This window comes from Hemicordylus capensis, chromosome 1 (assembly GCF_027244095.1).
Source record: "Hemicordylus capensis ecotype Gifberg chromosome 1, rHemCap1.1.pri, whole genome shotgun sequence".
NCBI classification, from domain to species: domain Eukaryota; kingdom Metazoa; phylum Chordata; class Lepidosauria; order Squamata; family Cordylidae; genus Hemicordylus; species Hemicordylus capensis.
In genome coordinates, this window is record NC_069657.1 from 233144513 (window position 1) to 233170683 (window position 26171).

General features: G+C 43.9%; 1 protein-coding gene across 1 annotated transcript in view; it reads left to right on the plus strand.

Annotated features, from left to right (window-relative positions):
- The window catches only part of RAMP1 (receptor activity modifying protein 1), a 92247-nt gene that overhangs the window by 24113 nt on the left and 41963 nt on the right, over window positions 1-26171 (plus strand). Inside the window, exon 2 of the mRNA XM_053283796.1 lies at window positions 5429-5567. Within this exon, the coding sequence (XP_053139771.1) occupies window positions 5429-5567 (139 nt within the window). The remainder of the gene's footprint in view (window positions 1-5428; window positions 5568-26171) is intronic.

Here is a 26171-nt window from a genome sequence, read left to right on the forward strand (position 1 = left end):
CTTCTACAGCAGCATTGTCTACTCTGACTGGCAGTGGATCTCCGGGAATTCGGGCAGAATTCTGATTCCCCTCTCAGAATTCATGATTCTCCCCCCACCCTTTCACACATTAAAGGTCTCAAATTGCAAGGGCAGGAGTTCTTTCACTCACTCCTTCCTCCTGTCATACTAAACTCTTCTTGGCTTGGCCTCTCAGTGGAGTACCCACCTCAGCCCTGTTCAGTACCATTCACTCTGGCCAGACCTCATGGCAAGTTGGGACCCTGCGCCATTCTGATGTCTCCCTGTGTTGCTTCCCTCTTTCTGGCACAGGAGGTGGGGGAACTGACAGTGCCTCTGATTGTTGCACATGCTATCCCTGTGTGCTCACATATGATGTAAGCATTGGGCCCTTGATAGACTGGTTTTAGACCACCTTTTGTCATTTCTGTTTGTCATATAACCCATTATCTCAGTACCTTCACTAGCAGGTGAGTGAGGTTCAGCAGACTACTCAGTGCCACACATCCCACCTCTACATCTTCTTGCTCTCTCCACCTGGAACAAAACTCCACCCCCAACCCCTTTCCGGGCTGTATCCCACTCGGAGAAATGGGAAAAGACCAGAGATGTACTGTGGATGGTTGATCCATTGATGCCAGGCTTACTGAAGCTGACATATTATGGTTGGTTTTGTTGCAAACCTTTTGGCTTTGTTCTGCTGGCTAAAATCCCTTCTTCTGTGAGATCAGATACTTCTGAATGATTTATTTGTTCCAAATACTAGGTCTGACATTGTGTGAGGGGCTGCTTTCATCTTACCAAACTGGTGGATGTGCCAATGTGCTCTTGGCACATCCTTCAATCACTTCTGAATTATTTCAGATTTTCAGGCTGGTTTCATCTTCCTGACTCAAGAGTACTGAGAATTCTGCAGTGCCTCAGACTATTTTTCAGACATTGAGGAGAGTCACATGATTGATGAGACTCGCCGGAGGGGGTTCTGCGGGGAGAGCGGGCTTGGTCCGCTCTCCCCGCAGACAATCCAGGCTGCAGCCCTGGGCGGCTGGATCTGCTCTGCCTGCTGGCTCCGTCATGGAGCTGGCGCGGGCTTTGGGGATCGGGGGCCGTGCGGCCCCCAGAAGTTCCAGGATGCCCCACATGAGTGCATGGGCATCCTTGAGAGACTCCCAGGGACAGGAAGTTTGTTTCAGCCTCCCGGTGGGGGTCTCCTCGTGTGTCGCTGTGGCATGGAGCTGCAACATGGCAATGCACGATCAAAAAGACGGGGTTAGCGGAGCGCTCGCTCTGCTAACCTCATCTAAGGGGAGGGCTAGTTAAGCGGGTTACCCACGCTCTCCGGTGGTTTTCACACTCACCAAAAAGCGGGCTAAGCTCCCTTAGCCCACTTTTTGGTGATCGTGAGAATCGCCTCATTATCATCTTTCTGGGTCAATTGAGCTTGCAAGGGAAGCAAAACTGAAGTTTCAAAGTGAAAAAGGGTATTTTCACCCATTCCAAATGGCTTAAAATAGTCATGGGATAGAAATAGGGATTCCATTCATTTCTGGGGTGGTTTTTCACCCAATTGACTTATAATGGGAATGGAATAGAAACCACCCCACTATAGAAAGCCCATTCATTTTCGGGTAGTTTTCTACCCTGTGTCATATTTTTTACTATCAACATAAATATCATAACTGCTGAGGAGCCATATTTGTTAAGACATTGAGACTCTTCTCACGATCAAGTGAGAAGAGCCAAATCGGGTTAGCCCGCTCTCCCCACAGACGATCAGTAAGGTTACGGAGCTGGCTGGGACTTGGGAGTTTAGTTCCAGCATGCCCTGTGCGAGCGCGCAGGGCATGCTGGAGAGACCCCCGAGCCGGGAGGCTGCTTTTTAGCCATCCAGTCAGGGGTCTACTCATGAGTTGCTGCAGCGCAGCAACACACGATTTTAGTAAACAGGTTTCTGGAGTACTCGCTCTGCAAACCGGGTTTAAGAGCAGGGGCAATTCAGCAGGTTACCCAATTGTAAACCACCGGGGTCACCTGCGAGCCCAATGGTTTACACGACCAGCGAAAATTGGGCTAGGCTCTCCTATTTTCACTGGTCATAATAGCCTCATTGTGTGTCAGACTGCAGGTAAGAGCATAGTTGTGAGTACAGTGGTTTGCTTGTTTACACACAGCTGGGTGGAAATCTGCCCCACAATCCGGATGAGGGTTAATGGCCTATAACGTGTGTGTGTGTGTGTGTGTGTGTATTGTGGCTTGTGAACTTTTGAAGGCTGTTTTATGTGGCTTGGAAATTCTGAAACTTTGGCCACTCCTGCTTTATTTTATCAACAAATGCTCTAGTTTTAGTGCTTTGGCTGGATTTGGAAATAAATGTGTGCTACTGTGGATAGGTTGGAGGATATTTCAATATGATATTTTAAAAGAATAAGCTAGTGGCCTGACTGTTTACCAGCCTAGACAGGGTGTTGGTTTATTTTGGTTGTGCCACTATCATATGTCTTCATGGACTTCACAGGCTGTTTTTATCTCTAGGATGTCCCTGGAGGAAGCTTGTGCCTGCCAACATTCTGTGCCCAGGTCAAGGGTGCTGTTAATGACTAGCAAATACTCTTGTATGTATACGTGGAACTTTGTTACTGAATGTTAGGTTCATATCCTCTAAGTGATGTGGCTGAGCAGGATAACCAAGATCTATATCTGTTTGTCTATTGTAATACTCATGGACTTTCATGCAGAATTGGGTTTCTCGCACAGAATTCCTAAGAATCTCTGCTCTTGCAAGGCAAGGGGTAGTCTTGTGAAAGTTTCCAGTTTTCAGAGTACAGTTGCTGTGCTCATCATGGCTCTCAGTGATGTTCCTCTGTGTATTGCTTCAACTTATGCTCCAGCTGTCAATTTTACCAGGAGCAGTGATTATTTTCTGGTATCTATACCTAGTAAAACATGGCCTCTGTCTCTTTTGCCTTGGGAGCAAAGGTCTTAGGGATGCTTTAGTGTGGCTATGCCTGTATTGTGCACTAGCTTCTCTTCTGTACCCACCGCTTCCAGAAATGTCTGTCCAGATAGTAAACATAGCTGTTCGAGTGGCACCCATGTCAGCAGACATCCTTCCCCGCCCCACACACCCCACCACCATTCACAATGTGAAGCTCTAGCTTTTTGCAAGAGTACAGCATAAGAGGAAATTGGCCTCTGCCTGGATCAAGCAGCAGTGTTATGCAGAGAAACTAGACCAGTGGGAAAGCTACGTGATGAATGGGGAGGCATCCCCATTGAATCATGTGCATCCTTGAGAAAAACTGAGTTCCTGTTAAATCAAAGAGGTGGGGAAAGTATAGGATGCTAAAGAGTGATTGTGTTCAGCCCTGGAACACCCTGGAACACAATCAAGGCCAGGTATGCAAACCAATGATGCAGAGATTGGACACAATGCAGCTTTTTTGTTCTCTGCTTCCTCTGAAAAGGCACACCCACACCCTTCCTCAAGTCCAGTCCCTTGAACCCTAGAATTTCCCTCCCTTTAGGATCTTGCAGAGGTCAGTCTGGTAATATTTTGCTCTTTTGATTCCATTCTTCTCTCTCTACCTCCCCATCCTCTTTCTGCCCACATTCCAACACTCACTTGCTGTTAAGAGAATAAAGCTTTCATTCCTTCTGTCCCCTTCCTCCTTTTTAGAGCCTTCACTACCTGTGCAAGGTTGCCCAAACCACTGTGTGCATTGTGGTTCTATCATATAAATAAACTTTTTTTCTTTGTTCAAAAGGCTTGTCTCTGAGTCTGTTTCTCCTCTGGGGTACCCTAATGTTGGCATTTGCCTGTTTCCAAACTGCAAAATTTTTGTTATGCACACTTGCGAGTTTGTTTTTGAACTAATTCACCCTACTCACTTCCCCTGCTAACTGAGCAAAGAGGCACCTTTTTAAAGTGGTGGTTTTCTTTCTTGAGCAGGGGGAGAGGAACTGGCCCTACTCAACCCCAGCACAGCATCCCTCCAATGGCTGTTGCTAGTGTTTTTCTTATGTTTCTTTTTAGATTGTGAGCCTTTTGGGGATAGGGATCCATCTTTTATTTATTTATTTTTATTTCTCTATGTAAACTGCATTGGGAACTTTGGTTGAAAAGTGGTATATAAAGATTTGTAGTAGTAGTAGTAGTACTCATTCTAAAATAACAGATACACAAGTATGCACTATACACATGTGTGAACAAGTGTGCTTGCAGCTCTTCTAAAAAGTCCAACCAGATCCATTGTGAGATTAAACAATCTATTAAACATAGAATGAAAGCTGACAAGCAGGTATAAATTGTGTACATTTTAACTGTTTTGCATAGTTTATCTTAGTACAGAAGTTGCATTTTCTAGTTGCAAATTTGGGTTGTCTTTCAGTGTAATGTTTTTCCTTCATGGAGAAGTGAATGACACACATACACACACAAAACACACACAGGGTAGAAATGCAATTCCTACATTTTAAAGGGAAAATCCAAGATGAGGAGATTAGAGTTCCGTTTTTGATGTAACTGGTGTGTGACTTAGTTCCATTTGAGGCCCAATACTGGCACAGCCCTGAATCGCTGTGCCCCATGGTTGAAGCTCTAAAACAGAGTAGGCAGCCTTGGCTCTCAGACTCATGCTAATCTACATTTCATTGTGGCTGGGGATGATGGGAGCTGTAGTCAACAACAGCTGAAAAGCCAAGGTTGCCTACTCCTACTGTAAAACCTAAACATCATACAGTTCTTACAAAAATTAACATCTGACCTCCATGGTGCCTTGACAACATATCAATAGTACTTCGGCTGTAATGGTTTTTACATTATTTCTCTGTGGCAAGAATTTCAGCATTAACCTTTACTATTGACACATGTTGAATGGGAGCGGGTGGTGGAGCTGGTGAATATGGAGTGGTGAATACAAATGGCCTTGCTTATTGTAGTAGAATTGCAGGTGATAGAAGAGACAAGATAATAGGCAGAGGCACTCTCTAAGGAAAAAGCAATCCCACTTTGGAACGCTAACTTAACTCTCCATCTTTTCTAACCACATTTATGCTACTTTTTATGTTTAATTTCTGCTCAGTGTCTATTTTAGGGATTATTATCAATAATTCTGATACTTCAGTCCTAGTTCACTTCTTCAAACTTTGTAGTGATCCTTCAGATCAGAGGAATGTTGTATGTGTGTGTGTGTGTGTGTGTGTGTGTGTGTGTGTGTGTGTGTGTATTTAACACACCCATCTAAAGGTACAGGGATAGAGAGAGCACTGCCCATCTGATTCCACCTTTGGATTGCTTTGCCCAGGTCGGATACTTTATAGTTACTATGGGAAGGGAATCGAGCATGTAGGTACTTTCAGAAATGTATGATAATGAAACAAGCAACCCAGCTTTATCTTTGTCTTTGTCTCTCCTCGCTGATTCTTTCAGCCCATCACTTGACTGTGGTCACTGCATGCCATGAAGCCACCTATAGCCAGCTCCTTCAACAAAACTGCTTCAGCAAGTTCAAATCTGACATGGACACCCTCAGGCAGCCACTGTGGTGTGACTGGGATAAGACTTATAGGTGAGTGTCAAATAGTCAATTATTATTATTTCTTGTTTACACAGTCAGACAGGTGTTATTGACTGGTTTGTTTTATCCAGACATCGAGTCCTTCCCAAGGACCTGGGATGGCTGAATTTTATTGTCAATGTTGTTGCTGTTGTTATAGATATAGTCGCAGAATATAGGCTGTTTCCAGTAAAGTTGCTTTTTGTAATTGGCTGATGGTGATTGCTGTGGCCCCTATGGTGTTGAGGTGCTCTTCAAGGTCTTTTAGAACTGTACCTAGGGCACCAATTACCACTATTATTATTATTATTATTATTATTATTATTATTATTATTATTATTATCCAACTTATTTATTTATTATTTCTCTGTGTAAACCACCCTGAGCCACTTTTGGAAGGGCCATATAGAAATCAAATCAAATCAAAACAAACAAACAAACAAACAAACAAACAAACAAATAAAAATAATAATTATTATTACATTTTATATCCCGCTCTTCCTCCAAGGAGCCCAGAGCGGCGTACTACATACTTGAGTTTCTCTTCACAACAACGCTGTGAAGTAGGTTAGGCTGAGAGAGAAGTGACTCGCCCAGAGTCACCCAGCTAGTTTCATGGCTGAATGGGGATTTGAACTCGGGTCTCCCTGATCCTAGTCCAGCACTCTAACCACTACACCACACTGGCTCTCTAAAATATTGTTTTATTCAATGAGAACAGTGGGGCAGGGGGCGGAGAGAAGAATTGCTGACCGGGAGGGCCTGTGTTCTTCATGGTGAGGCCCAGGAGCTAAGGGCAGCCCCCATTAATCCTAAGTGTGGCTCCCTGACCATCTGTTAATTCGGCCTGTGTGAAGCTTCAGCCAAAGCTGAATACTCCACACAGTCCTCCTGGCACCGTGCAGACCAGTGACTAATCATTCTCCCCATGCAGTGCTGCACTTTGCCCAGTGCCAGTGGGCTGCTTTAAGGGAAACAGAGCCATCTTGGGCCCTGCACCATCTTGGGAGGTGTGCACGGAGTGCTAGCTCTTCCCAGGGCTTTCCCCATAAAGCTCTGATGAGAGGGCTTCATTTCTCTTAAAGGGCCCTCTCAGCACTGACTGAAAACAGTGCAGCCCTGTACAGAGGTCAGCACAGTGGGAAATGGCTCTCACACTGAAATAGTTTTGCCAAAGTGGCCTCTGCTTAAAAAACAGTGAAGATCATTGGGGCAGGCAAGTGACTAAGAAACAGCATACTAGACTTCAAGAATTCTGGGTGCAACCCATAGTATTGCTGTATTGATATCAGGAGTCCCTTTCTACTAATTGTTCTGGTAGAAGGGCATCTGTACACATTTGGTTGTATGTGACCTTCATAGTTGACTTTGGGCCAAATTACATATTATTTTAAACATGTAGTTGGCCTTGGCATGTTTGAGGGGTTTAAAAAAAAGAAAGAAAGCAGCCACTGGAGTGTTTGTGTGTGTGTGTGCATGCATGTGCTGGGTCCATGGAAAGAAAGCGAGCTCCAATCCTTTCCCTGTGCCATGGTCCCACTGCAGATCCCCATGGCTGTATCCCCATAGGAGCTTTATTTCTGGAGCAAATAGCAGCTCTCAGAGTGTGGCAAGAGTTCTAGATCAGGACCACAGTGGAGGGAAAAGCCTTGCTGTAATCCAAACCGGATTGTTTCCTCCACCACTGCCTTGAGGCATTTACAAAAATGTCAGTACACCAGAACCAAACTACACCTGTAGTTTGGTCCCTAGAATACTTCCAGGTTATGGCAAGTAACTTGAGCAGCCTGGATCCCTTTGGCAAGTGCTGCCTTGGCTGCCCCCTCCCGTTTGCTTGGACATTATAAATTTGTACACTTTTGCTGTTGCACATCACCTCATTCCCAGAACTCTCAATTATTTAGCACCTTTAACAAAATCTATATAATTTTTAAATTTTATTTTCAACAAATACAGCACATGTGTAAAAACTGTGTAAAAACTGTGCAACAATGGAAAATAACTAATAAGAAAAACTCAAATATAAGCCAGAAACTGAGAACCATTTGAGGTTATATGTAAGTCCAGTGTTAAGAAGAGATTGTTGGTTGTTGAGCTTGCAAGTACAACTTAATGGGAGACAACTGAAAACAAAATTCAAGAAAGAACATCATTCCAAAATTTGATTTGAGTGGCTGAAAGGTTACAAACTGACCATCCCTTACTGGCATATGCAGTACATGGAAACCATATTTCCAAAAACCTATTTTGTTTGGTAACTCTTTTAGCTAACCTGTTTTAATGGGTTAGCTTTTCAGATAATGATAGGGTCTTCCAGACCCTACTGAACCAATTTTCCATGGATAGACCCCATGGATTTCCAGTATTTAGCTATCTCTATCTTGGCTGCTGATAGCAGCAGACTTATTAGATCTTTATGGGGAATAGCTTTGTGAGTGTTTTTGTAAATAATAATAATAATAATAATTATTATTATTATTATTATTATTACTATTTATTTATTTTTACATTTATATCCCACTCTTCCTCCAAGGAGCCCAGAGCGGTGTACTACATACTTGACTTTCTCTTTCACAACAACCCTGTGAAGTAGGTTAGGCTGAGAGAGAAGTGACTGGCCCAGAGTCACCCAGCTAGTTTCATGGCTGAATGGGGATTTGAACTTGGGTGTCCCTAGGCCTAGTCCAGCACTCTAACCACTATACCACGCTGGCACTTGACAGAAGTGCTAACACTGGATCAGGCTAAAGATCGAGTTGGACTATTTCAGAGATTATATGAAAATTTTTATGCCAATAGCCTTTCATGTATGAGCAACCCCATCATAAATGAAGAATACCTCTGTTTTTACATCCCCACCAACAAAGCAGGGAATACATTTTAGTGATATAGTGCATCTTGATTGGAGTAAGATGCCATCTTTCTACAACCTTTAATGTTGCCTCCCTTATTTGGGCAGATGTGGTTCTAAGCAGTTGTTTTAGCCAAACTGCTTCCCATTCAGTATCTTCAAGAGAGGTTTCTAAATCAGTTTCCCATGTTTGAGCTTCTGAGGCAAGCTCAATAAAAACCCATGTGATCATTTCGAATGATATGCATGAATTGCTTCAGTTGGAAGGCATCAAAATAAAGCTTAGGTTTGGGGACTCTGAATCCACCCTCTGTAGTGAACTTTTGTTTACTCTTTTTTCCTAAAAATTATTACAAAAAGTTTCAAGTGCTCCCTGCCACCTTTTAAAGTATTTGGGATGAATCCAAATCGGTAATGTTTGAAAAAGAAAAAGAAATTTGGTTAGAACTACAATTTTTATGGCTGGGGAGACTACTGGGCCGCACAGCCAAGGACAGGTCGGGAACTGGGGGGGAGGCAGCCGGGCCTGGCATGTGCGACCTGCTCCCTCACTACCTGCTCAAGGGGCAGGCCAGGGAGAATGCTAGGGACTGGGGGGAACCGGTCCGGGCCTGGTGTGCACGGCCCACTCCCTCACTCCCTGCTCGAGCGGCAGGCTGGGGAGACTGCCAGGCCAAACTTCAGAGCTCAGCCAACTGACCAAAGTGGCAGGCAGGCGAGGGGGCCAACAACAGGCAGGCAAGGGGGCCAACAACAGATAAAGAGGTGGGGGGGGGACGCTTGTGAAAAAAGAAGCTAACTCACCACGACTTGTCAAATATAAGCAAAATCTGCTCAGTCAATCCTTTATTACGGTCAGAGACCAGCATAAAACTGATACAGGTTAAAAATTACATGTTTATGATGATATGATAGTATGTGATGTTGTACATAACTTGACAAATCTAAAATTAAGGATGATTGCAATTTAAAAAGGCAAGTTAAAATACATATTAGTACATATCATCAAAAGGCTAAAACTAAAAATGATTGCAGCTTAAAAAGTAAAATAGATAGAATGTACTCATAAGCTAAAAACCTAAAATTACTAAAGCTAAAAGAGATAAAATAATGATAATATAATGATACAGTTTTTATTATAGAAATGCCCAGAAAAAATAAAGGGGGAGTATAGAAAATCTGCTACACAAACTCGATTCTTCTTTGTAGTTTCATTTAAAAAAATTTTTTAAAATCCAAGTACAGTGCCTGACTGAGCAAACAATGCTTAGTCAAAATTGTGATTCCCTCTTCTTCTTCTGGCCTTATAGAACATGAAGACCCACCCTGGCTCTCTCTGGCCACTCTGGCTGCAGAGCTGTCAGTCAAGATTCTGATTTTTGATTGGCTGAAAGGTCTTCAGCAGCACTGCCCACCTTTTGAAAACAAAGGCAAGCCCTCCCATTGGCTGCTGTCTTGTTACTATGGAAATAATAATTGACTATGGAAATAATGATTTGAAGGTACTCAGCTAGTTCAATAGAGGCTAATACTGTCGCCCACTTTATGCAAACATTGCAGCTTGCCTAGGCAAGCTGCAGGGAAGGATAGGAAGTCAGCGGAACCAAAGCAGGTTAAATTGGTGATGGGAGCTGGTTTTTTGCGGCGGGGGGGGGGGGGGGCGGCACCGGCCACTTTGCCCTAACAGACAAGCCTCCCCTGCCCTAGATATTTGAAGCTTGAATATTGTAAGCTTAAATGAGACATTTGCTGCAATTTCCTTTGTTCTTCTATACAAATGTTGATGCATGTATGTTCTGACTTATGATAATTTATTTCCAGACCAGCTGTTTGTATAGTGTTACTATTTCCTTGACTGCTAATATTGCTTTCCATGGATTAGATAAAAATAATATGATGTCATCCACGAATAAGTTGATTGTATGTTTTTTTACCATTGATTTTAATTAGCTTAATTTTTGTGACATTTTTGATCAAGTCAACTAGCACTTCAACTGCAGTGGCAAAGAGCACTGGGGGAAGGGGGCAGCCCTGCTTCGTGCCCCAATATAGCTTGATTGGTTTTTAATCTAGATCATTTATGTGTATAATGGCCCTTGAATTGGCATATCATTGTTTAATGACTGTTAAACATTTATCCCCAAAATTGAGTTTGTTCAATAGCTGGACTAAAAATGGCCACTCCAAGGTGTCAAACGCTTTAAAAGCATCTAAAGACATCAGAGCAATAAGTGTTTTGCTATTGTTTCCATAATGAATTACACTGAGCACTCATCTAACTGCATCAGCTATTTGTCAGTTGGGCATGAGCCTGTTTGGTCCTCAGAAATGTACTCAGTGATGAAAAGGTTGATCCCACTGGCCAAGATAGCAGTCAAAATTTTCAAGTCCTGGTTCAATAATGCTATGGGGCGATACGATCCCAGGGATGAGGGGTCTTTGACTTGCTTAGGTATAACAACTATTCTAGATTGCTTCCAAGTCCCTGGGATCACAGCCCCCTCCATAATGCTGTTGAACAGAGATTTTAAATGAGAGATTAGAATTTCAGCAAAAGCTTCTGAAAATATACCCCCAAAGCCATCTGGCCCAGGTGCTTTACATTTATTTTATTTTATATTTTATTTCATTTTATTGAGACTTCTATAGCACTCCATCCAACAGCTCTGGGTGGTTTATGAAACCAAAGCAAAATATAATCATTTAAAAACCAAACTTATAACCATAAAAACTAAACAATTCAAACACAGTTTAAAACCGTGAAAACAATTTAAAAACCCTGGAAGGCCAGACCAAAGAATAGGTTTTAAGGGCTCTCTTAAAGGCCCTCTTTTTTAGCACTGAGCATAGCAGCTTTGATTTCTGCCTTTGAGATTGGCATATTGAGAGATTGATTATGTACATTAGTACGTGGTTTCATGGTTATTTTTCCTAATAAGGCTTCCGTGTGATTTAGGTTTGGATTAATGGAAGAATATAATTTTAAAAAATTGGTGAATGCTACATTAATATCTTTAGTATGTCAAAAATGTTCTCCATGTGTATTTATTATTTTGGGTATAAAATTTCATTGCCCCGTCCCCGAAATTAGCTAAAAGTTTAGAGCTTTTATTGCCAAATTCATAATAATGTTGATTTAAATATGCTATGGATGTTTGTATTTAATCTACTGCTAATGCATTTAATCCTGCCTTCTTCCCACACAATTTCCTGTAGATATTCTGAATCCCTGTACTTCTATGAGCTTTTTCTAATTCCTCTATCTTTTAAAACAAAATCTGCTTAGCTTCTGCTTGTTGCTTTTTCAATAAACTAGCTTCTTGAATTAAGTAACCCCTCATAAGCTTTCATCAAGTCCCACAATAACACTTATGATATGGTGAGGTATTCATTTTCTCTTTTTAAAAAGTGGTGTAGGTTCTCTTGAAGCTTGTTAACTACCACACTTTTAAGATGCAGGTTGGGTCTAAGATGCCAAATTGGCATCTGCTTCTCTTAGAGTTAGTGAAGCCAAAATAGGGGCATGGCTGTGAACAGAAATATTTCAAAGTCCTGAAATTTAGGTAACAGGTAAAAGGAATAGTTTCTGATCCCTGTATTGTGCTCCCTCCAAACATAAACAAGTCATGCTTCTTAATTGTCTCTTTCAAAGAGGTACATATTTTGTTTGAGAGGTTGGAACATCCACTTTTACCTAGTTTAGGGTGTAGAGCATGGTTTAAATCCCCTCCAAGAATCATTGCCCCATGTTTAAATCCTTCCAATTTATCTAAGAAGTCCATGAGAAATGGCTGCTGTTGTTTGTTAGGGCAATAGAAACATTCCAGAGTTAATGGATAACTATCTTGAATGCTCTTTACCAGGACATATCTACCCCATGGCTCGCTGAGTACATCCTGCACCATAAAATGACTTTCTTTTATTTTTTTTGCTACTATCACAGCAACACCTCTTGAGACAGCTGCAGAGAATTGTTCTCCAAACCCAGCATATTTCAGGACTTTGCAGCTCTCTGATGCATTTCTTGTAGAAAGATCAGATTAGGGTGTTCTTTTTTAAACACTGCTTTAACCCGGGCTCTTTTAACTGCACACCCTAACCCATTCACTTTCTAATAAACTATTTTAAGTTTATCCAGAGTCCCATATAGGTATCATGATAACAAAACTGCCCTTGTTAGCAGTTGGACTAACTTTAGATACTTTATTTATATTTGGATTGCAGTACAGTTTCTGGCATATAACAGATAACACAAACAACTTGGTACTTAACAAACCCACCCACAGGAGTAAAACACTCTTGCTGAGTTTCACACAATCAGACCTATCAGGTCTACTCAGCCTGGAACAGCAAACAGGGCAAAGCCATGTACCTTGGGAGACAGAGTCATAATTGATCATGATATGGCCAAGGTGAAATGAGCCACGTATGGTTTCTGTTAAACCTCTAGTGGAGTGGGGGGAAACATAGTTATGAATAAAATTTAGACTTCATCTCCCAGAAGTAGATAACTTGGTGGAAAGTATTTTAGGAAGTTATCTCCTTATGGGTCTGGTTTCTGCTTCTTTTTTCCATGCTAGTGTTGCCATTCCAGGGATTGGGCTTTTCTCCCCGTTGTTTTTCCTTTTTTTTTTTTAAACACCTGTCAGTTGAAGGATCATGATGTCTAGAGTTTCAAAGATTTCAGTCAGTTGTTCTCTTGTTGTTGTTGCCACAAAGGTTCTTCCATTGTGCGTTATCATAAGCTTAAATGGGAAACCCCATCTATAGTTAATTTCAGCCTTTTGAAGTTGCTCTGTAAATGGTTTAAGCAATTTGCACCTATGGAGAGTCTCTGGACACAGGTCTTGAAATATTTGGATTTTATTGCCTTTACATTCTAGAGGATGCAAGGTGCTTAATGCTCTAATAATCCCCCCCCCCAAAGACTTCTTGTGAAGCAGAGTATTATGTCCCTCGGCTGTGACGGGTTTTTAAGGCCCACAGCACTGTAAGCACTTTCAAAGTCACTCAGGGTGACTTCTAGAGAGGGGCAAACTTCATTCAGCCACATGACTAAGATTTTTCCTCCATGTTTTCCCCTTCAGTAGATTCCTCCAGGCCCCTAATTCAAATATTCATCCGATGACTCTTGTCCTCCAGGTTTTCCCGTTTAATCTGGCATTCTCTGGTTATGGCAGGGAGTCCCTCACTCTTTTCCTGGTGCTTCAAGCATAAGTTCATTGCAGAGTTCGCTGTCTTAGCTATAACCGACAGTTTCCCTGACACTTCATTGAGTTTAATTCAACGAGCTGGAGCGCAGCAGCCCAATCTTTTGATAAATCTCGTGTCTTAATTGCCTAATCTGTAGTTAGCTGGCTCTCTGCAGAACCTTTCGGCTTTCTGGTGCTCTTGGAGTTCTTTCCAGGGCCCTGGGTCATATTGCCATGCCATAATCTTCCCCCTCTGGGGCCTCTGAAGTACTCAGTGGATTTTGCAAAGAAAAATATGATTTAAGACTCCATTCCTACTTCCATGAGTACCAAATCTCATTCCCAAATATTTTACATAACTTTTGGAGAGTATTTTGTCATATTTACTGCTAGTTTTTAAACTAGCATATTTACTGCTAGCTCTGGATATCATCAAGTCTATCAGCTTAGGAAGCCATCTTGCTTGGCAGCAAGCTATGCCTCAGAAAGACTGTATTTTGATAATTAGTTCAGCATGCTTGATAGGTAAACTCCAGTTTTAGGTACAAAGTTAATTTACAGTCTGAACAGATTATTTATACACACACATATATGGGGGGAGGCATTGTGCCTAGCCTATTTAGAAGGAATAGTTGGAGAATATGTTCTATCTCTACCTGTACTTAGGCCCTGTTCCCTTGTGTCTGGGCACTGCCTTTTTGGTTTTAACTCTGCTAGATGACCTTTCCATCTTGTTTAAGTCCTCTCAGTTTTAACCCTCTTTTCTTTGTAAACCCCATTCTATAAACTTGCTTTGGTTTGTATGATCTTTGGTGCTTTAACCTGCTGCTTTGGCCCTTTTGCATCCTGGTCATCTTTGGTCCATCTCTTAACATTAGCCTTCCTATCCTAGCTCAGGGATTCCCGACAGGGGGGCTAGTATCCCTAGAGGTACTTGAAGGGCTCCCAGGGGATACTCAGAGCCTGCCTGCCTCCCCACACAAGTTGTTCCCTATCTGAGGATCACTCACTTGAAACTGATGCATCCTCAGTGATGTGTCCATTGCAGAAAGAGAGGAAGGAAGGTGAAGACCCACCTTCTCTGCTCCTGCTTGGCTAGCCCATACTGGTTATGTGCTCAAACATACCCCTCCCCTCAGCCTAACAGGCTTCAGAAAATTAACACAGATTAAACTTGTCCCATTAGTTTCAATGGGAATACTCATGAGTAACTTAGTCTGGCTGGAAGCCAGTAACTGGACTAGCCTGTCTCATAATTGTTAGTATTTGAGAGAGAAACTGTCTGCCAGACAGATAAAATCTCTGTGGGCTGAAGGTTTGTGGCAGAAGGGGTAAAGGTAGAGTGTGCCATTGATTCGCTGTCGACTCCTGGTGCCCACAGAGCCCTGTGGTTGTCTTTGGTAGAATACAGGAGGGGTTTACCATTGCCATCTCCCGTGCAGTGTGAGATGATGCCTTTCGGCATCTTCCGATGTCCCTGCTACCAGATATAGGTGTTTCCCATAGGCTGGGAAACATACCAGTGGGGATTTGAACCGGCAACCTCTGGCTTGCTAGTCAAGTCATTTCCAGAAGGGGTACACTTATTAAAATGTTTTTGAATTGTTAATTGTTATATTGTTTTTTAATTTGTTTTAGCTCTTTACTGTTTTAGTGGTTTGTTTTAATTGTAAACCGCCCTGAGTCATTTTGGAAGCGCGGTATACAAATCAAATGAAATAATAAATAAATACAGTGGGTATAGGAAAGAATCACCCCCTTTGATAGACCTTAAATTCTGGTTCCCTTACATCCTGAAATGAAAACACAAAAAAAATTCCCTTCACCAGCTGTACTTATCCAATGCAACCTATAACATCCAACTGAAAAACATCACAATTACAGTCCAGAAAAAGTGTCAGAAATAAAAAACAAGAATTACTGAGATTGAAAAAGGATCACCCCCCCAATGTCAATATTTTGTTGAATCACCTTTTGCTTTAATAACAGCCTTGAGTCTCTCCTGTCCCAATTGACTTGACATGGTGGGGTCAGGATAGGCGCTGCAGCAATGAGAAAGTCCATGGAGTTCTGGAGTTGTTTTTCTCCCAATTGACTTACAGTGGGAACGGGATAGAAACTACACCCCCCCATAGGGAATCCAGTCCATTCATGTCTAAGGTTGTTTCTCTCTCAATTGACTTACAATAGGGATGGGATACCAACCACACCACGATAGAGAGTCCACACATTTTGGGGTGGGTTTCTACCCTGTGTCATATGTTTATTAGTTACATAAATATCATAACTGGTAAGGGGCCATATAAATAGGAGAAGCCACCTGATGGTGCAACGGGCCTAGCAAGCAAGAGGTTGCCGGTTCGAATCCCCACTGGTATGTTTCCCAGACTATGGGAAACACCTATATTGGGCAGCAGCAATATAGGAAGATGCTGAAAGGCATCATTTCATACTGTGAGGGAGAAGGAAATGGTAAACTCCTCCTGTATTCTACCAAAGACAACCACAGGGCTCTGTGGACACTAGGAGTCGAGACCGAGGCGACGGCACAACTTTACATTTAAAGGGACATACTTTTGGCTACATTGTGTACCAAAACGCAGGTTAGAAAATTAAAACAAGCTGGGAGTGCAGTGGCTTGCTTGTTTATGCACATTTACACTGCTGTGTGGAGGAATTTACTCCATGACTTAGGGTGAAGGTTAAAAAAACCAAAACCAAGAATTGTTCTGCTGCATCCAACCAGTATTCAGTCACCAAGAGTAGACAGTCAGATGCCTCTGGAAGCTTACATGGAGAGCTTAGTGGTAATGGGCATTCCTTGTTCATCCTCAACATCTGATATCCAGGAATACTTCCTTTGAATAAGGAGGTTCCATTTAGTTATCATGGCCAATAACAATTGATAGATCACAAACTTAAAATTTTAAAAAGCCATCTGAACTAGTTGCCATTACTGTGTATGCCTCTAATCCATTGTAGCAAGTCACTGAGCAAATACAAAGGTATAGCGTTGAAAACATTCCACACATCCAAGAAAAATATGTGCATATTTGCAGCAGTACATATTGATTTAAAAAGTCCAAACGCAACTACTTTAGATTGGTTACAAGAAAAATCACTGAATGAGAGAGATCATATTTCACTCCATTTCCATCAACAAGAGAGAGTATTTGAAGCTGAGTTCCGTCTGAAACCTCCGTTGGGTCTCTAGGTTTTCACGAAGTAGGGCGCGCTCTTCAGTCATAACTATGACAAGTCTCTCTCTCTGAGTAAATCCCATGCCTGCACTTTCTGGATATTTTTAGACTTGTAAATGTGCCTGGCAAACATTATCTGGGCAGATGAACATATTTTAAAAACAAACACACACACCAAGCTGACTATTCTCCAAGGAACAGTTAAACAATATGTCCTTTCCGCACCTGTCTTCAAACAACCCACACTGGCAGGCAGCTGCCTTAGCACCATCAGGAACCCCATGGACAACCTTTCCTTAGAGCTACCTTTCTTGGCATCATGGGTACCCCTGTATTTGAATGGTGTTTGCTACAAAGGTGCTGTGAGCGTGTCCACCCCTCTTCCTTTTCCAGTGTATTTTCCCAGGCCCAATATCTTTTTCTCTATTTCTGTGTGTGGTGTTTCTGGCAGTCCATTTTGGAGCTAGGACCATTGCAGCATCAGCTCTCAGCTGCAGTGTCTCATAGTGACCACTGTGGGGGTGGGTTTAGGGTCATGGATAAAAATGCTGGACTCCTCCCCTCTTTGTTCTTCCAGTGTTAGTCTGCATTCTGTCTCGCCAGAGATGGCTGTATGTTTTGCTCTCTCTCTCTCTCTCTCTCTCTCTCTCTCTCTCTCTCTCTCTCTCCAGCCATAAGCTACAGCTGAAATTAAGCTGCAGGCTCTTTCACATTTGTTTGTAACCTTTTCTTTAAATAAATCCTTGTAGTTCTTCAGTAGTAAAGAACTGTCTCAAGACCTCTTGCTTTGCTGCTTTCTCACCAAACTGGTATTGCTTTGCTATTTGGGGACTGAACCCAGGCCATTCTTCCCCTACAGTCCATTCCTTGACCCAGGCCAGCTCTTGAATGGTGCTTTAGTTGCGATTTAGTCTGGTTCTAGACTGGAGGCAGGGCAGACAAGCAACAAGCAGCAAGAGCACAGACAGCGGTCTACATTGGCCTTTCTGTAAATAGTATTTACTTCATTAGCCCATTAACATTCCTAATTATATCCCACTGCTTGGCCCTTGTGTACCACAACTCTTTCCTCTGGATTCTGCCCTGTGGGACAGTATGTTTGAGTGGCAGAAGAGTGAGCTTTGTAATGAGGCAAATGGAAGGGGTCATCTCAGGCAGCAGGTTATCAGCGAGTAGGTGGTGGACGTGCTCCTATCAGACCTGTCCCCCGCCTCTATAGCCATCTTTGGACATAATGCCGAACTGTAGGTCGAATGGACCTGTGGTTCCACGCCCCCCCCCCCAATCCACATTTAGACAAAACACTCTCCGAAATGAAATGCTTCTTCTCTCTGCTCACACTGACTGTAGAGAGGATGGGTAACTGGCTGCCGGGTCTTCTGTCTTTAATGAAGGACAGCCCTGGCAGCCAATGGCAGCTGAAGTGAGGGAAGAGCTTCCTCCCTCAACTCCAGTTCCATGAGGGGGAAACTGTGGTGCCAGCTTTGGGATGTAACACTGGCACTGCACAACCAGAGTTGAAGGGAACAAGACTCCACTGAACCGAAAGATCAGATTGGTTTCCAGGGACAGAAACTGTGGGTCTCCTTTCTCCCATAACTCTGGTTGCCTGCATTAGGATATATGGCTTCAGAAACTGGAGGTTAAGGGAACTCTGGTTTCCTGTTACATCTGAATTCTTCCAATCTCTCACCAGCCTTGGTGAAGCTATTGTGTGAAGGGCATTGCTCAGCATCCTCCTTCACGTACTGGATTTTAAAAAGAGAAGGGTGGGGGTGGAGTAGAAGAGAAATTGTGGAGTAGAGAAAAGAGTGTCTCCATAACATTCTCCTCTTCTCTCCTGGCCTTTCCCACTTCTTTAGATCCAGACCACAGAGGAGGAGGAGGAGGAGGAGGAGGAGGAGGAGGAGGAGAACTCAGAGCAGTTCTTTGTGGGTGGTGAGAGGGCAGTGAGTGGGTGACAGCTGGGAGTGGGTGGGATGGTGCTGCCCTGCCTCAGGCACCAGAAAGTCTTGGGCCACCCTAAGAAAGGCATCCTAAATATTTTTTGACAATGCATTGAAAAGATTGCTAAGTTGTTATTAATAAGAAGTTCCACTAGGCTGTCAGGCACCACTGTCTCCCTGCAGAGCATTAGGAGAGTTGGATTGGATAATTCCACAACATAGCGTAGTGGTTAGAGTGTTGGACTAGGACCAGGAAGACCCGGGTTCAAATCCCCATTCAGCCATGAAACTCACTGGGTGACTCTGGGCCAGTCATGTATCTTTCAGCCTAGCCTACCTCACAGGGTTGTTTTGAGGAAAATCTTTCTCAAAAGCACCTCAGAGGAAGGGTGGGATATAAGCAATAGCAATAGCAATAGCACTTACATTTATATACCGCTCTATAGCCGGAGCTCTCTAAGCGGTTTACAATGATTTTAGCATATTGCCCCCAACATTCTGGGTACTCTGGGTTATATAAATAAATAAATAAATAAATAAATAAATGCATCTCCAGTTGTAGCATGGACTGCTGCCAAATCCTGAGGTCCTTGTTTGGTTGGACCCCAGATGGCTATAGGATGGCAGTTATGGGATGCCACTTAACTGCTGTAGCCTGAAGAGACCTGGCAAAGATTTGGAATTTCCAACTTGATTATGAAATGCTTATGTAACTGGGCCAGATTCCAAGCAGGTAGTTTCGTTCTGTAATGGAATAGAGTTTTTGTCTGAACCTGCAGAATCACTGGTGCATGTGAATTGCTTTCAAATATGTGTAGGCCAATTAAAAAGAAACAAAACCCTTTCCTGTAGGTGAAATGATAAGCCAAGGCTTGTGCGTGCTTTGCTGGCTATCACAAAGCACGCTTGCAGGCCTGCAGGATCCTGCCCGAACTGCTCAGTCTCAGGTTGCAATACAAGTGTAATGACTCTCTTACATGTCTAATTGTTAGGCTTTGCTCATATGGGTGAGAATGAGATTTGGGCATTGCTTAAGAGCATGAAGGAAGTACTCAGATTAATTGTAGCTCTGCCCAGTGCAGGGGAAAGGAACGGGAAGTTGTGTTTCTTTAGCCCTGTTCACTGAGCTGGTTGTTCTACAGCAGAAGTCTGTTTTTAAATACAGTAATCCCTCGACCTACGAACTACTCAACTTACGTTGTTTTCGAGTTACGAGCGACAAAAAGACCGGAAGTAGTTGCTTACTCGACCTATGAATGTTTAGATGCGGCTTCCTCGAATTACGAGTGCTTTGAGACTTCCGTGGTGCGCTCCTCGACTTACGAAAATTTCGACCTCCGAACGTGCGTTCGGAATGGATTATTTACATAAGTCGAGGGACCACTGTACAATCAAAATAGAGACGACATCTTGTCAGGGCCATCCCTCGTGGGGTGTGGGGCTGGGGGCAAATCAGCATGTGCGGGGCCTCCTTAACATTTCATATCATTCCAGAATCATACTGACTGATGACATACAGTGCAAATAGTGCGAGTGAGGTTTTTGGACATGTCCAACAAGCTTGGACATATAATGCATTTCTAAAGAAATAAAAATTAAAAGCATAACACATGCTTCACAGTTCTCAGACCTTCTGGGTTGCAAATCAACATGCACATAGAGCATTCACAAACAAACAAACAAACATATTATATATTGTTTGTTCCAGAAATTTTTGTAATTTTCTGCCATGAAACAAGCCACTTATAGGACTTTTTGGATGGGATTTTTAACACAACAACTACCAACAATCTGTCCGATCCACTTCAATGTAGTGGTACATATTCCTCCCACCCTGCCCTACATCTCTGCTCAATACCAAAGTCCTATGGCCAATCCCTAAATATTCAGGGGCAGGGGGATCTAACCACAAAAAGGAAATCACATCATACCTCCATTACAAAGGCTGGGCAGGGCAGAGGGTCTACAGAGAGCTCTGGTGTCGGACACTCGCTGCCGGCCGGCCTGCTTCTTTCCTGAGCTTCAGGCTTCAGGGAGGCCTGCATGGAGGCCTCTCTGGAAGCCCCGCCGAACAGCTGAGAGGTGGAGAGACCAGTTCTAGCAGTTTGCCAGAGAGCCTTTCAAGCTGCACATAGACACAAAAGAACGGCTCTTGCTGGGCTGTGGGGAAAGATAAGAGGCTGGGACTTGGGGGGAGAGGAGGGCAGGCTGCACTGCAGTGTGCCCAGAGCAGGGCCTGTGCCAGCGTGGGGCTCAGCCGGTTGCCCTGCCATAAGGATGCCCCTCCCTAAGGACGGCCCTGCATCTTGTACTGCAACACCCAGGGCTGTTGCTGGCATCTCAGGTGTCTGATCGCTTACTCTATGTACTGCCCTGGAGTTTAAAATCCCCGGTGACCTGCTTTTCTTTCTATCTGGGCTGATCACTTCTCACTAGACTGAAGGGGAAGCATTATTTTGTGACTTCTGTCCCTTGTTTTAATTATGGCATTTCACATTTTTGCTACTGCACTTAGCTTAAAATAACACTGTTGGCATCTAATAAATTTTCTTAACTATATGTTATGCTATCACATTTTTATCCCATCCTTCTCCTAAGGAGTTCAGGGCAGCATACATTGGCAGCATCTTAATAATTACTATCCCTGTGAACCATGGTGTCTGAACTTTCAGTCAGGGTTCTCTTCCAGGGTTTAGGGCTATTGTGAATCTCCTTTCTTTCTGCAGATTGGCAAGTCACCAAACTACCATGCAATTCCAGTTGCTCAACCAGTTGTTGTCCAGGTCCCCGGCATTCCCTGCAGTATATTTCTCCAGTGATTCCTGACCAGGGCTTGACTGGCTGCACTGAGAGGGCACTGGAGTATATGTGGGGAGGGTGCCGGGTTTTGAGAAGAGTGGGTACATAAGGGTGGGAGTATTCCCTGCTGCCGGGTGCGGCGGGGCACAGGGGCGCCCCATGGGCGGGGCGCACTGGGAATATGCCCTGTTGCCCTGTGGGCCAGTCTGAGCCTGTTCCTGACCTGCCATTCAACAGTGTCAGGGACCCCTGTGCCCCAAATTATGCTTTTTCTGTCCTGCCAGAGGGTGTTCAGCAGCCCCAGAGAGAGCTCCTAGATTTAGGAGTCCTTTTTCAGTCATTTGTGATACAGCATGTGTGGCCAGCTGAGGCTCTCCAGCTGTTTTTGAACTACAACTCCCATCAGCCCCAGCTACAATAAATGGTGGGAGTTGTCCAAGAACAGCTGGAAAGCCTCAGGTTGACCACGCTTGTGACAGAGTAAATATGTCCTCGTTTGTCTTTTAAACCAGCTAACCATTGCAGATCGAACCCAGTCACACAATGAGTGCTCAAAAAGAAAGAAAGAAAGAAAGAAAAGAAGATAAGCCTTTGGATTACTGTGGTGCTCTAATTAAGAAAACAGGAATGCAGGAGAAGGTGCATGCCACTGCTGGGATAGACATTTTGGCTGATGTTTTTGGGGACAGTGTGGCTGACCTGATGTGCAAAGGTATATGGAGCTACTGTGCCCTGTGCCAGGACTGCGGACTCTTAAGGCAGCCCCAATGCTGTAGAGAACGGGTGGCTGTGCAAGCAGTGCTACTGCCGTTCCTCCCATTCACAACAATTGGGAGAAACGGAGATAGGGCTATTTGTGCAGCTGCCTCTCCTCTACAGCAGGGGGTCAGCGGCCTTTCAGAAGCAGGGTGCTGCCTTCATTTATTCACTCTAATTTGAAGTTTTGTGTGCCAGTAACACATTTTAATGTAGAAGGTCTCCCCCTATATATAATTAAACTATTATGTATAAAATAAATAATGTTTTTTAAATATGTAATACACTTAAAGCATTGGTATGTTTCAGGCCTGCACAACTCAAATGACCTGGCGGGCCGAAACCAACCGTGACTTGGTTCATGGGGGCCGAGGTCAATTCCTAGGATTATTAGAGTAACACTTAATATCAATCAATCAACCAATCAACCATATTAAAGAGAAATGAATTAAAAATGAATTAAAAATGAATTTAATCAATATTTAACTTTTGATGTTCTGGCATACCAAGATTGATTTAAATTAATATGAAATAAGTTGAATTAAAATTCATTCTAATAATATAAATATTATACAGTCTGTACAAAATACATAATAAAATGCATTGTTCTTCCTTTCCACCTCTGCCAAATCATGGCACAAAACATGGAAGAGAACTTCTTCTCATAATTTTGGAAAAGAAGAGAGAAGGGGAAAGAAAGATGGAAAGGATGCAGCAGGAGGCTTGGCTTGAGAGAGAGAGAGAGAGAGAGAGAGAGAGAGAATGGGGCAGTCTTGATGGGTGAGAGAGAGAGAGAGAGACTTAAGAGACTTAACTGTGCAGGCGCACCTTGCAGTTGGGAAGCAACGCTGGGCCAAATGGCAGGCCCGAGTGTCGCTCTGGTTTCTGCTGCTGTGCGCCACTGCTGCCATGAGGGAGGGTAAGGAAGCACCCCCGCAGCCATCTCCTCAGCCGCACAGCGGCTGGAATTTTTTTTTGGGGGGGGTGTATTTTAAGCAGCAGGGGGAGGAAGGGGAAATAGCCCCGGGGGCCAGGAAAAAAGGCCTCGCGGGTCGCATCCGGCCCCCGGGCCGCATGTTGTGCAGGCCTGGACTATGTTTCAGTTGTCTCCTTGCCTTGTATCTAGTAGGAGTTCAGAATTTTAAAATTAATACTCAGCCTAAACTTTGTTCCTAGACAAGCAGAATTGCTGAGGAATGCCCACTAATAATGTCCATCCCTGGACAGAAGCATGGAGAAACTTCAGTGGCCCTTTCTAGACACCGGGGGGGAGGGGCGGGGAGATGAATTCGCACAGGAGAACTGACTCCTATTACATTCAGTGGTGCAACCTCCTCTCAGGAGTCAGTGTGAGTGCCATTCAAAATAATTTCACATGCCACTTTCAGTACCCATGCCATAGGTTGCCTATCCCTACCCTCCAGCATAGGGGCTGCCTTACAGGTCTGCTGCCAGCAACCCCAGTGCAATGGGCAGTGGCTTTGTACCACTGTCCGTCATTCAATCTGTGCTAATTTGGACACCATCATAACTTCTCCTCCTCTTGGCTTCTTTAGGGATTTTCTTTCTTTTCCCACCTGCTTTCTTCCACCCTGGCTTGTGGTTTGGTTCTCCATGCAAAGCTGAACTCCTCTTTGTTCAGACTTGTCTCCTTAGATCGCAATTATGAAATGAACTATTTTTATTAGGATCCATCCAAAGCAACGGCAGTCTTGACAGAAGTACCCTGTGTTGGGGTAGCCTAGTGTGATTGCATCATGATTCTGCTGCAACCCACCTCATTCTAATTTGGTGTGCAGCTGTTCCGACTAGGCAAGTACAAAAGTACACTCAGTGTCTCTGTGAAGATCATGCATAATTACTTTGTCACTGCAATTTAACAGAGAACTGTGGAGGTCTGATTCCCCCCCCCCCCCGCCTTTCTTCTTTTTCTCAGTACTGATGAGGAAATGAGTAAGCCACTCATTCAAGATACACTGCATAAGTGATGAAGAACAACACATATTTCTGGGAGGAATGTATGGAGCATGGAATTCCCTCTCCTCCTCACAGCTTAAAATAACATATTTAGATGAAGGAAAAGAAAAAAGGCTAACTTCAGGAGTAGACCAGCTTGGGCACTGGCTTCTACTAGAGGTGAAGCCAAGAAGACAAAGGCCCTGCCTTCTGAAGTTGACCCCACCCCACCCTGATGCCATCTTCACCTCCCTCGCCGGTGCCACCTTCCCCCTTCTCCTGGCTGCCTTGCCTTCTGGGCACACCTGGGTTTTACATTGCAGTTTAGTGGTGGCAGCAGCAATAGAGGCAAGGATGGAGCTGCGAGCATGGAGTGGTGGCCTCTGCTCACTGCTGCTGCTTTGCTAGCTGGATCACTTTTTCTCTCACTTTCTTCCCCCTGCACTCTCCACCAACAGATTTGTATGTTTTGTCATCGGCTCTGTTTGGGGAGCAAAGCACAGCATTCAAGCCCGTTGGTGGAAAGCATGAGTGAAGAGAGCAAGAGAGGTGACAGTTCAGCTAACAAATCCGCGGGCTGTACAGAGACCGCCACACACCATGCTAAAAATGTCATCCTCGCTGCCACCTCTGCCGCAGTCCTGCAGTTTGAAACACCCACATGCCCAGAAGGTAAGGCAGACAGAGGGTGGGGAAGAGTGCCAGCCAGGGAGGCAGGGTTGGCATTGGCATCAGGAGAGTGGGCCTGATACAAGAGGGAAAGGGGAGGGTGCTGGGGTGGCAAAGAGTCGGAAGGTGGCAGCGGCGACAGGCAAGCAGGTGAGGCAACACCCATGGGGGTGGGGGGAGGGGGAGGGTGGGATGGTGCCGGCACCATCTGAGGCCACCCCTTCACCTTGCCTCATGGGGGAGCTGCTCTGATGGTCAGCATTTCACCCCTCTTGTTTTCTCCGTGGCAATATCAAAGTTAAACGTATGCACAAAATGAGCAGTGGTGTGGAGAGACTTGGCAACACAAAATGCCCATGGGTTCTTTCAGTGGGGGCGGGCCTCCCTATGGGGAGGCAAGGCCCCCTACACCCTTATTCAAGCATTCTCACAGCAGTTTCTTCACTCCCAAAACCAGACAGGAAAAGATGTTCCCCCACTCCTGGGGGAAGGGAGCTCTATTCCCAAGGCAGCAGAAGGGCCTTTGAAGCTTTTGCTCTTAAAAACCTGGCACTGCCTTGGCAGAATCCATTTGGAACTGTTTCCTCTATCTAGTTTGCAGGCTGCAGATGTTTTCGTTTATTCATGAGATAGTGTTTGAACTTCTTTTTTTTTTGTATGCACATGTTTAATAGCAGTGGAATCCATTTACATGACTTAATTCATTATGCTGTTTGTTTTTGTGGTGACACAACAGCTGTTTAAGAAGGAAACGCGACTGCATAATTATTCCTGCATGGCTACTTACATTCCATTTAAAAATGGATCAATATGATTAATATGGAAGAGTAAATGCAATGGCTTCTGGCAGGCTATTTAAGGAGAAAGCAAACACTTATATTGTTGCTGCTACTTGTAGAAGACCACCACTTAATGGAAGGGTGATGTATGTGGTTTCATTATACAGTGCAGTTAACTGATGAGGCACCAGTGGGCAATTAGGCTGCCCATTGCCTAGAGCTTCCTTGCCATATACTTGTAGCCATACCTACTTGCTGAGTTGAAAAAAACAATAAATTTACTTTGTTCAGACTGTGTGGGATGTGTGTGTAAAGATGGGGATTGTCTGAAGTTGGTCAACAAGCTGATGTGCAACATTATCTTAAACATATCTAATTGGAAGTAATCCCACTCCATTCAATAAGGCTCACTTCAGCTGGATCCTACAGCTTAGGATTGGAGCCTAAGGGACCGCATTGAGAGAACAG